The sequence below is a fragment of the Ursus americanus genome, chromosome 30, assembly GCF_024610735.1.
Source record: "Ursus americanus isolate L20-20 chromosome 30, mUrsAme1.1.p, whole genome shotgun sequence".
Classification (NCBI taxonomy): domain Eukaryota; kingdom Metazoa; phylum Chordata; class Mammalia; order Carnivora; family Ursidae; genus Ursus; species Ursus americanus.
In genome coordinates, this window is record NC_142156.1 from 7,076,863 (window position 1) to 7,089,389 (window position 12,527).

The window sequence follows — 12,527 nt, forward strand, 5'->3', positions numbered from 1 at the left end:
AACAGAAAAAGTCAGCCCTGGGGCCAGCTGATGTAGTGAGGGATGAGATTTAGGATGAAGTGGGGTTGACATGCTTGTGACATGCAGCTGTCCAGGGCTTATTGTCCCCAGTTTATAATTGAGAGACAGAGGTTCAGAGAAATTCAGGGCCCTGACTAGAGTCATAGAATTGATACCAGGATCTTTCTTAAGAGACCAGTTATTCAAATTCTGCCAATTTGATAGGTAAGAAAACAGTCTTAGAGGGTGAAGAGACTTGTCTAAGGCCACTTGGCAGAGTAACAAATGCCTGAACCCAGGTCTCCTGATTCTGGGCCATGTGCTATTTCTGCTGCCCCAGGCTAAGGACCAGGGCTGAGTCAGTACCCCAGGGCTCTGGGGAAGGTAGGCTAAGACATCTTGCAGCATCTCATCCTGTAGCTTCTTCCTGAAGCTTATCTGGGATTTGGAATATAGAGGAAAGAGCTACAGCCCACCACCAAGCAACCTGGCTTTTGGTTCCAGCCCAAAGCTGGTATGCATGGTGGGCACTAAGTAAGCCTCTGGATCCCCACTGTAGAGGTGATTCTCGAACACTGGGGGCTTGCCCAACATGACCTGGCATGGCAGAGGCCTAGTCAGGGCTCAGATGATTGGATGGAGACCACCAGGGGTCAACTCCTTATTGGTTTCAACTTTAGAGGGAGGGCCAGGAGCATTTTGTCCTTTTTAGCTTTCTGTCCCTCCCTTTACTTCCTTCATGCCCAGATACAGGTTGGGGGCTGGAGAGGAAGGGCAGGCAGCCTGGGGACAGCTCACTGATTCCCTTTCCTGGCCCGTCTCACTTATCCTCACCTCCTCTTTGCCTAGCAGCTTTTTGGCTTTTATCCTTCTAGGCCTAGATTCATTCCCTCCAGCAGTGCCTTCCTCCTCACTCCACCCTTCCCAAAGCAGCTGCAGTCCTGCTTCCTTCATCAAATCCTTCCACATCCAGACTCCCTCACCATCACTGATTGCAGTAACTGAATAATGACCCTCCAAAGATACCAGGTCCTCATTGTTAGAACCTGTAAATGCTACCTTATTTAGAAGAAAGTTCTTTGCACATGTGATTAAGTTAAGGATCTTGAGATGAGGATAGATGATCCTGGATTACCCTCATGGGCCCTAAACACCATCACAAATGCCCTTAGAGACAGAGGGCGATTTGGCAGACAAAGAAGAGAAGGCATTGTGAAGATAGAGGTAGATTGTATTATTCCTCTTGTATAAAGGTACCTAGATTAGTCAAATTCATAGAGACAGAAAAATGAATGGTGGTTTCCAGGGAAAGGTGAGAAGGATGACGAAAAAGTCTTAGGGTATGGATAGTAGTGATGGTAGCACAACATTGTGAATATATTAGTGCACTTAAAAAGGGTTAACATGGGCAATTTATGTTATGTATATTTTAACACACACACACACACACACACACACACACACACACACACACACACACACACACACAGATGGAGATAGAGATTGGAGAGATCTGACCACAAGCCAAGGAATGCTGGCAGCCCCGGGAGCTGGAAGAGGCAAGGAAGGATCCTCCCCTAAAATCTGAACAGTGCAGCCCTGCTGAAACCTGGGTTTCACCCAGCGAAATCAATTTTGGACTTCTGCCTTCCAGAACCCTGAGAGGATACATTTCTGTTGTTCTGAGCTGCCATATTTGTGGTAATTTGTTAACAGCAGCCACAGGAAGCTAATACACTGATTCCCACAATTGAGCTTCCAACAAGGAAAAGGAAAAAGGAGAGAAAATCATAGCAGCTCTCTAAGTCCTTCACCTTTGCCTTTTTGTTGTTAGTGAGGCCCCTTTGCACCTTCCTCTCATTTAGACCTCATAGGTACAGAAGACGGTCCTTGTCTATGCCATTTTACAGGTGTTCAAATGGAGGATCACAGATGTCAAATGAGCTACCCATGGTCTGCTGCTGGATGATGGCTGAGCTAAGACTCAAACCTGCCATGTGGTTTCCCCTCTCCAGGTAACTTCCCAAACTCATAGCCTCTGCACCTAGGCTGTTAATCTCACTGCATGACAGGAGCTCAGGAGCTGGCCATTGCACGATGGGATTCCTCGGCATGGAGCACAGTTTGGTCAGTGAGAGGTGGACACTGCACATTTGAGGCCTGCTGGGGAAGAGCTCCTGAGCTGGTAGAAACAGGTAGGGACTCCTCTGAGACCTGGACAGATAAGTAGTGTGGAAGGGAGGCAGAGAAGAGGAAACAGGAGAATCCCTACTCAGTGATGAGTCACTACACTCCAAATCCTGGGTTCCTCCCCTGCCATCTGGAGATGTTAGCTTAGTGACCTCAGAGTCATTTGAATCATCTTCTCCCAACTGTCAGGTTTAGCTGTGAATCTGTGGGCACCTGGTTTTTCAAGCTTAGGACCCCAGTCTGACCTGAGACTGTGAACCTCTGTGGATTTAGGTGATGTCTGCATCTTGCTTTTATGTCTATCTTTCCTCATCAGCCTCCTCTTCCCCACAGTCTGGCTTTTTGGCCAGCTTTTTTCTTTCTCTTGAGGTTCTGGTAATGACGTCCCTTTTTTGTGACTAGACCCTGATTTGGGTTGGCACCATTGAGGGCAGGAGGGAGGCCAACAGGATCCTTACTAATTAGCAGTGGCTCAGCAGCTCTGACCAGCTGTCGGGGGCAGGCGATGCATCATACTGTGTTTCCCTGGAAGCATCTGTGTAGGGGAAATAATTCTTTCCTTTAAAAAGTAGGTTGTATAGCGTAATTTTTAAAAAGGTATACAATGTGATGATTTAACATATGCATACAGTGTGATATGATTACCACAATTAAGTTAACTAACACATTCAGCACCTCACATAGTTACCATTTTGTGTGCCTGTGTGTGTGTATGTGTTTACGGTGAGAACACTTAAAATCTACTCCCTTAGCGACTTTCAAGTATACAATACAGTATCGTTTACTATAGTAATCATACTGTACATCAGATCCCAGAACTTATTCATCTTATAATTGTAAGTTTATAACCTTTGCCCAACATCTCCCCATTTCTCCCACCCCTAGCCCCTGGCAACCATCATCTATTTTCTGGTTCTATGAGTTTGAGTATTTTTAGGTTGCACATATCTGTCTGGCTTATTTTACTTAGCATAATGTCCTCCAGGTTCATCCATAGTTTTGTAAAGGGCACAATTTCCTTATTTTTTTTATGGCTGAATAATATTCCACCGCAAACACATATACATATATGTGATACGTATTTTTACCACATTTCCTTCAACCAGTCATCTGTTGTTGGACAATTTAAGTTGTTTCCAACTTGGCTATTGTGAATAATGCTTCAATGAACATGGGAGTGCTGATATCTCTTTGAGATACGGATTTAATTTCCTTTGGATATAAACCCAGAAGTGGGATTCCTGGATCACACGGTAGTTTTATTTTTAATTTTTTGAGGAATCTCTGTGCCGTTTTCTTGAGTTAAATTGTCCTTTTAGAGGAGACCAGTGAGGAACAGAAATTACAGAAGGGCTTCAGACATCCTGGAGATCCCCTGCAGCCCTCACCCCCATGGGGGGGGGCGTTACTTGCTGGTGACATACTTATTTATTTATTTATTTATTTATTTATTTATTTATTTATTTAGAGGGAGGGGGGAAGGGCAGAGGCAGAGAGAGAATCCTAAGCAAGCTCTACCACCAGTGTGGAGCCCGACATGGGGCTCAATCTCACAGCCCTGAGATCATGACCTGATTTGACCTGAGTCAAAATCAGGAGTCGGATGCTTAACCAACTGAGCCATCCAGGCACCCCTATTTAGTTATTTATTTTTAGAATGTATCAAAATGTCACTTGTGTCTTTATTTTTTATTTTATTTTTAAAAACTTTTTAAAATTATATTCAATTAGTTATTTTTAGCCCCAGCTTGTCCTCTCCTGGTACATCCCTCCCTCCCACCTTACCTGGCTCACTCCTCTTTCATGGCCCTTTTCAAACTAGACCGTTCTAGGCCTTTCCCCAACTCCACCTCACTCCCAGGTCAAAATCCTTGCTACACATTTGGAACATTAGTATGTCTCTTTCAAAGCACATATCACAATGCTAAGTTTATAGGTATTTGTCTCATTTTTGATGATGGTCAACTCCCCCCACTGGGCTAGAAGCCTTGTGAGGGCAAGAACCCTGTGAATCTTGTGCACAGCTGTATCCCCAGTGTTGGCACACATGACCTGGCACATAGAAGCTGTTCTTCTGTTGCAAGAATGAATGAATGAATGAATGAATGAATGAATGAATGAATGAATGAATACATTTTCTGGTCTCTTCCAAGCTGCCATTTCTTTCCTTCTCTGGTCATGTTCTGCTGTCTGAGAAAGATCAGAGGACAGCTCTTTCCCTCCTTTGAAGTCCTTTAGTACTTCGGGTCCTTCCTCCTCCTCACTTTTCAGATTTGCTCATTGACAGACTTCACTTTTGGAAATTGGCACAGGCTGGCTGCCTGCAGCTGGGGTTTCAGGGCTGGACTTTTGCTGTGAATCAGCTCACTTCCAGACCAGACTAGATGTTCCCTGACGGCAGGGGCTCTGCTTGGTCAGAGCCAGGTAATAATATTCTGCTGAATTTGGGAACAGATAGACATGGATGAAAGGTGAGTTGCTCCAAGCTGCGGCTGACGGCTGAGCTCGAAGTTTTGGAAGGCATCCATTTGAAGTGCCCCTGCTTCCCGGTTCTCCTGAAGAGGAATTCCTGTTCCCTGTGACCAGGCATTATGATGGACCCTGGGCAGTCGGTGGGGGTAAATGGGAAAGACCTAATGGATGCTGTCCAAATAATGATTCTCTGATTGCAGTCTCAATAGGAAGAGCAAATTCTGATGACAGGGAAGGGGAGCAGACCTCAGAGGCAGTGAGGTACAAAGGAGTGGGTTGCTGGCATTTGGGCATTGGATGGTTGTCTAGTGGTGGGCAGGGAGGGCCTGAGGCAGAACAGAGTCCTGGCAGGGTTTGGGTGGTCCTTCCTCCTCCCTGTATCTTATCACCCCAGCAAGGCTCCCCTCTCCATAGTGGCTGCTCTGTGGTCTCCAGCACCAGCGCCTGAGAGCATCTCCAACCCTCCTCGGAACTAGGCCTGCCCTGGCCTAGGCTGCAGGACCAGCTCTGTCACTGGCTCACTGTGTGATCTTGGGTGAGTCACTCCTCCTCTCTCAGCCATCTCTGTATTGAGCCCCGACTTTCGGTTTAGACATGTGTTTCCAGATGGCAGTCTGAGTCCCCAGGAAGGGTCACCATTCTATGAGCTCCATGGAAGGGATTCTCTAGTCTTCCCTCCTACCTGCCTCAGAAGGGTCCCAAATCACGTTACTGGGTGAGGCACAGGGCAAGGAAATAGCTCCCAGTGGGATCCCTTCTCCCAGTCTCTCTTTCTTCTTCCTTACAGCGGGGGTAACAGTGCCTCTGGGGGCTGCAGGGGAGTCAGAAAGGTGGGTAGGTGGGTGGCTGTCCCTGTGTCCAAGAGACTGCAATTGTTCTGAATTTCTTTCCAGCAATATTTGACAACTGGTCTTCCCCAGAATTTTCTCCACGGAGGCCAAGAACTTGGCTGATTCCTGGGAACAGTCCTGCACTCATTTTACACATGGAGAAGCCTGTCTGCAGAGGGCTTGGTACTGATCCAGTGGCAGGTGACCTGAAGCCTTTAAGACCCTGGCCCCAGGCGGCCTGGTTCCTCATTGAAGCCGCACCCTCTCTGCCCCCGGCAGAGCATGCAAGGCTGCCGGGCCAGGTGCCCGCTGCGGGAGTACAGCGGGCCTTTGTGCTGGGCGGACACCACCCCCTGGCCGGCCCCTCCCCACTCACGGAACAGCCCTTACCTGCCGGCCTGCCACCCTTCTGCCAACAGCTCCGTCTGCTCCTCCTTCAGCGCGGTTTGCGTCCAAGGCTGCTCCCCGACGGCGCAGCGCAGGAGCTCCACTGCCCGGGCGCGACTTCGCGGTTGCCCTCTCCCCGCCTCACTGGGGCTGATCATTAACCCGGAGGCCGTATAAGGAGCAAGGGGCCTGGGCGGGAGGGACGCATCGCCGCCGCCGCCGCCGCAGCCATGGACAGTACCACCGGGAGCCCCATGACCAACGCCACTGCCGCACCCCTCGCGGCCCACGAGCGCATCCGCAATGCGGCCGACATCTCTGTCATCGTCGTCTACTTTGTGGTGGTGATGGCTGTCGGGTTGTGGGTATGTGAGGACCCTGAGATATGGTCTGAGGGGGTAAGGGCCACCAGAAGGGACAAGGGGGGGCACACAGAGGAGCGACGGCATCGGTGAGCTGTGAGGAGGGGACGATGGGCTTAAGGGTCTGTGCAGCCGGTTGAAAATAACTTGGAAGCGCTTGAGAGGAGTTCAGGGGGGCACAGTGTGAAGTGAGGGGGGAAAGCAAGGATGAGCAGAAAGGAGAGGGGTACCGAGGGGAGCTGGCGAGGAAGATCCAAGGAGGATACCCCTGGTCTGTGAGCAGAAAAGGAGGTGGGGGCAATTGGAGAGTCTGGGGGCCAGTGTGAGGGGCAGGAGAGGGAGAGCTTGGGGCTGCAGGGAAGATCCCTGGGCTTGGGAGATAAGCCCCAAGGAGGCCAGGACTATTCCGCCTTTTCTTATCCATACAGTTTTGGATGGAAAAGAAACAATTTAGAGCAGGAAGGACGCAAGCCTCTGCCAGCTGCAGGGGCTGCGGGGCAGCCTCGAATGGAGGGGTGCTGTGGGGTCCTCATCAGAAAGGCTGACCTGCAGGCGGAGGGGCTGGAATGAGTGAGAGTTGGCAAAGCTGGGTGGAGGAGGAGTAGAAGGAAGACCGGAGGGTGGCCTGGTGCTGGGGAGAGGGAAGTGCCTGTGGCACCCCTTGGGGACTGGGGACACACCAAACCAGAGAAACTTGTTCTTAGCAGCCTTGGAAATTGGAACTTGGAAATTTCACTATGACAGACTCTGGCACACCCAGCAACTAGAAGATGAGATGTTTTAAATGTGCACATATTCCAGGGGTGCTTGGGTGGCTCAGTCAGTTGAGCCACCCTCTCTTGGTTTTGGCTCAGGTCATGTTCTCATGGGTTCTGGGATTCAGCCCGTCTTTGGACTCTGGGCTCCAGGGCTCCGCACTCCGGGAGTCAGCTTGAGGATTCACTTTCTCTGCCCCTCGCCCCACTCGTGCATGAGCTGGCTTTCTCAGGAATAAATAAATAAATCTTAAAAAAATATAAATTTGCACATATTCCAGACACTCTCAACAGCTTTGGTTGGGGTGTTGTGCGGAAGGCTGCGATGCCAGCAGGTGGTTGAATTCTTCTTTTTAAAGATTTTATTTATTTATTTGACAGAGAGACAGCCAGCGAGAGAGGGAACACAAGCAGGGGGAGTGGGAGAGGAAGAAGCAGGCTCATAGCGGAGGAGCCCGATGTGGGGCTTGATCCCAGAATCCCGGGGATCACGCCCTGAGCCGAAGGCAGACGCTTAAGGACTGAGCCACCCAGGCGCCTCTGAACTCTTGATTTAGAGGGGAGGAGAGTGGGCATTAACCCTTTCATGGCCACTGAATTTTGTTTGTTTGCTTGTTGTTGTTGTTGTTGTTGTTAGGGATAAAAGGAAGTTTTTTGTTTTGTTTTGTTTTGTTTTCGGCTTGTTTTTTAAGTAATTATAGAAACCAGATGTGACTAAAAGGCTTTCCAAGTGTCACAAGGGGTCAGTGTGATGGAGTGTTCCCCAATAGTCTCACCATCCCAAAAGTGTCCAACTAGGAGCCAGGATTCTCAAGTTTACCACTGGTTTTGACATAGTTCTAGCTTTACGACCTCAGGTAACCTGCCTCAGCCTCAGTTTACTCAGGTGTAAATAGGTACAATCTTACCTATTCTTACAACTTCCCAAGGTTGTTGTGAGGCTCTGCAGAGATGAACTTGAAAATTCTTTATGGCGTCTGGGAGTCTTTTTAAATACTATTAATCAGTTGCCCTCCAAGATATGAGCCAGGCCCTGAATGGTTTTTGTCCTTTTAAAAATGGGCAAAAGTGATCAACTGGGTGGGACATATTCACAGAAAGCCTCAAGAAAAGGAGGGCGGGAATGTTAATCCCCATTTTACAAGAAGGAAACTGAAACCCCATGTGGTTGTGATTTGCCTAAGGTTGCAATACATGGAATTGTTCCTAGAACTCAGGTCTTTTGACTCTTGGTTTTCCACAGTACCAGGGGCTTTGCACCTTGCCTACCTTCCTCTCCCCACCCCTCCCCAGCTTATGCGTGTTGTAGCCAAGATGTGAATCCATCATTTGCTAGCTGTGCCATACTGCCTGTTACCCAGACAATCGCCGATAATCTCTCTTCCTTGAACCAATCTTATTTTAGCCCCTGCCAGTCCTGCTGATTATGGTGTTTACACTTTTCAAATATCTGTGAATCAGTATCACTTGTCCTGTTAAATGCTACTTAATGAGCCTGCTAATATTTGTCTACATTTAATCTTCCCCATTAGTCAGTGCTTCTGGACCCTGATCATTTAACGTGCTGGATTTCTTCCAGTTTACATTCCTCTTTTTTTCTACTGGAGTATCAAAAGTGCCTTGGTTTGGGGATAGGCATCTTTTTTTTTTTTAAGATTTTATTTATTTATTCGACAGAGATAGAGACAGCCAGCGAGAGAGGGAACACAAGCAGGGGGAGTGGCAGAGGAAGAAGCAGCCTCATAGCAGAGGAGCCTGATGTGGGGCTCGATCCCATAACGCCAGGATCATGCCCTGAGCCGAAGGCAGACGCTTAACTGCTGTGCCACTCAGGCACCCCGGGGATAGGCATCTTGACTCCTGCATGATCTCTGGGCTGCCCAGACAGAGCAATCCTGGCCAATTTGCTTCCTCATCTTAGAGAAGGCACCCACAGCTAATGTCCCTCTGTCACCATCCCCATCTCTCCCAACATTATTTTGTTCTGTTTTACCCTCTTCCAGGGCTGCCTCACCCAACTATACAATACAGTATTATAAACTATGGTCACCGTGATGTAGATTAGATCTCCAGAATTTATTCATCTTATATTTTTATCTTTTTAGCTTAAAAAAAAAGATTTAATTATTTTTATTTTTATTTATTTTTTAATAATTTTTTATTATGTTATGTTAGTCACCATACAGTACATCCCCCGTTTTTGATGCAATGTTCCATGATTCATTATTTGCGTATAACACCCAGTGCTCCATGCAATATGTGCCCTCCTTACTACCCATCACCGGCCTACCCCAGTCCCCCACCCCCTCCCCTCTATTTATTTATTTTTAGAGAGAGAGCCTGACTGCACAGGGTCGGGGGGGAGGGACGGAGTGAGAGGGAGAGAGAGAAAGTCTTGAGCAGACTCTCCGCTGAGCGTGGAGCCTGACTTGGGGCTCCATCTCACCACCCTGAGATCATGACCTGAGCCGAAACCAAGAGTTGAAAGCTTAACTAACTGAGCCACCCAGGTGCCCCTACCTTTTACCCTTTGATCAACATCTCTCCATTTCCTCCACCCCCTAGCCCCTGGCAATGAATATGTATTTCAAAATATGACACTGTATCCCTTAAAAATAAACAGTTTTTATTTGTCAATATACCTCAATAAAGCCAGAAAAAAATTGTAATATGGTAACACAAAGTAAAAAAAATGTAAGGGCTGTGAATGAGATATGGAGGGAGTTCTCTAGATGTTCACAGAAGAGAGAGATTATTTTTGTTTAGGAAGGGGAGGAGGCCATAGTAGAGGAGGAAGTTTCTGTGGAAGAGTGTCAGGTAAAGTTTCATGAGGGAAGATCACATTTGAGGAGCCTCGAAGGATGGGTATGCGGGGTTTGGGCTTGTGGAGATGAGGCGACGAACATTGGAGAAAAGAAGGCCTGAGGTAGATACACCTCTCCAATATCTTTCCTGAATTATCCAGTTTCCCACTCTAAGTCTCTACCAACCACATTCTTCCTCTAATCTCTTCGTTTCTGAGACGAACTTGGAAATGTTGTGTCTGGGCCACAAACCCACTTTTTGTGTCCCTCCAGTACCACCTGGTGCATATCAATCTGCTTTGACTTCAGAGTGACTTTCAGAATGGCCTTTCCCTGGCAAGCTGCTGGAGCCTGAGTCCTTGGGACATATTTCTGTTCAGCCCCTTGCTACCTTCTCTGCTCCTTGGGTCTGTTAGTCCTCTCGCTATTCCTAGAAAAACCACTATGGAAGCCCTAAAAGTATGTCCTATGGGAGGGAGGACCCTGCCAGGAGTCTAGAAAGATCGGAGCCATGCTCTCCCTGGCACTGCCTGGCATACAGGGGTGCTTAACAATCTATGTTGATTGTTGGATGTATGAATGACCCTGCTTCCTAAAGGACTGAGTCCAGTCCATCTTTGGAGTCTGAGCAATCAGCAACATGCTCTCTGTAGTAGACATGTTTGCTGAATACATGGTGAGTTTCTAAGTGTCTGAAACACCACCATCTGAGGTTAATGCCTTTGGACCAGTGATGCTCTTTGGCCTCAGGGGTCATGTGTGAAAATGCAAACACCTTTAACAAGGCTAAGTCATTATCAGCCATTAGCGTTTTCAGGGAGATTAGCAAGTGATCAGCTAAGGGAAGGCCTTCGAAGTAGAAAGAGGGAGGGATGTACTATATCTTGGCTAATTGAATTTAAATAAATAAATAAATGAATAAATAAATAAATAAATAAAAAGAGGGAAGCGGAAGGAGGCCACGGGCAGAGACACTGTCCCAGTTTTGAGCTGGAGGACTGGGCCTGGGCCTGAGCTGGACTAGGAATAAGCTGAAGGCTGAGAGGCAACATTCCAAGGGTGCTGTGAAAGGGGCTGGTGGTCATTTATTGAAAATGCATGTCATTCTTCTCCTCATAAACCTTCAGTGCCTCCCCACTGCCTATGGAATAAAGCCTATATTTTTTAGACTGGCATTTGAGGGTCTGTGGTCTGCCCTCACTTCTCACCACTCTCCTCATTCATATGCCTCAGCCAGGTTCACCTGATAATACTGTTTACTGTTCCCTTCCTCCCCCCACTGCTGCAGTTCTACCTCCAGGTTATTGTTCATGCTGTTCCCACAGTCTGAAATGTCCTTTCCTTCTTTTCTCTAATAAATCCCACTCTATCTTCAAGACTTGCGGAAGCGCTGTTTCTTCTGTGAAGCCTTTCCTCACACCCCAGTCAGAAGGAATCCTCTCCTTCCTCTGTATTTGTAATAATAATCATTCTGCAGTACTCACAATATGTTGAAGAGTAATGTTTCCAGCAAGCTCCTACCGACATCCTGGAGAGGAAAGTTTTGAATTGAGTTTGAAAGTTCCATCTTTAATGTATTCAATATGAACACCATGCATTCCTATAGTATTTTTCTTCTTTTTTTGCTTTGATAATGTTATTGAGATATAATTTACATACTGTATCGTGCTTTTTAAAAAGAATGATATTTCATTAGGCACCTTGAGTATGCTTGTTAAAGATGCATAAAAAGTTCCAATTCCCCTTATTTAACAGACAAACAAACAGGCCCAGGTGAGTGACTTGCTTGAAGCCCTACTGTGAACTCATTGCAGAGCTAGCACCAGGGCAAGCTGTTCAAAGCTTCTGAGCCCCAGTCTTCTTGTCTGTCAAATGTAGGTCCCTGCCTCCTTGATCTAAGTATAGAGGAGCTCCACGGGAGTAAGGAATGTGGAAGTGTTTCAGCACGTGAATTGGGTAAAAGAAAGTGCAAGTATATGGGGGTGGGAAAGGTGTGTCCTTTTGGCTGGCAACGTTGCTCTGTTCTAGTTTACTATTAAATTTTTGACCTTTCCCCCTCAGGCTATGTTTTCCACTAATCGTGGGACTGTTGGAGGCTTCTTCCTGGCAGGACGAAGTATGGTATGGTGGCCGGTAAGTTTTCTCTGAAAAACTACTTGCTTAACTACAATATTCCCCATAGGAGGAGGCCCTTTTCTTCTTGGCTTTGGGAGGCACTGATTCTTCCTTCCTGCCTTAAATATCTGATAATGGGTCTTCTGCTCACCAGGTCTCCTGGGTACCCTTAATCTCTTGTGGTAAGGGAATAACCTTTAAATAAATAGTGCTTGGAATCTTTCACGGTATACACACAGGAAGAGACTGCACAAAGTGGACAGTGTGGAGAAGCAAAGAGAGCACACAGACTGAGGTGATCTTGGGCACATCTGAACTTCCACTCTTGTATGTATAAAATGGGGATGGTAAGATTTACCTTCCAGGAATGTTATGAGAAATGATACCTCTTATGGGGTGGAAACTCAATTAATAGCTCTTTCACTACCTTTTTGTTACTTTAGGTCCCATGATAGAGAGACTTTATCTGTCCTACCTTGGGAGCCTAATGCAATGCCTGACACAAGGGAACCTCAATAAGTACTCAGAACAGATGGAGGAGGAGCCCCCTACTGTTCCCACAGTTTTCTTCGTCTCTTGGAATATTTTATATTTTGTATATTAGAGAGGTAT

General features: G+C 47.1%; 1 protein-coding gene across 1 annotated transcript in view; it reads left to right on the forward strand.

Annotated features, from left to right (window-relative positions):
• Positions 1–5,892: 5,892 nt before the first annotated feature.
• Positions 5,893–12,527, forward strand: part of SLC5A1 (solute carrier family 5 member 1) — a 62,788-nt gene continuing 56,153 nt past the window's right edge. Inside the window, exons 1-2 of the mRNA XM_045791444.2 lie at positions 5,893–6,244; positions 11,862–11,933. Of these exons, the coding sequence (XP_045647400.2) occupies positions 6,110–6,244; positions 11,862–11,933 (207 nt within the window). The 5' untranslated portion in view covers positions 5,893–6,109. The remainder of the gene's footprint in view (positions 6,245–11,861; positions 11,934–12,527) is intronic.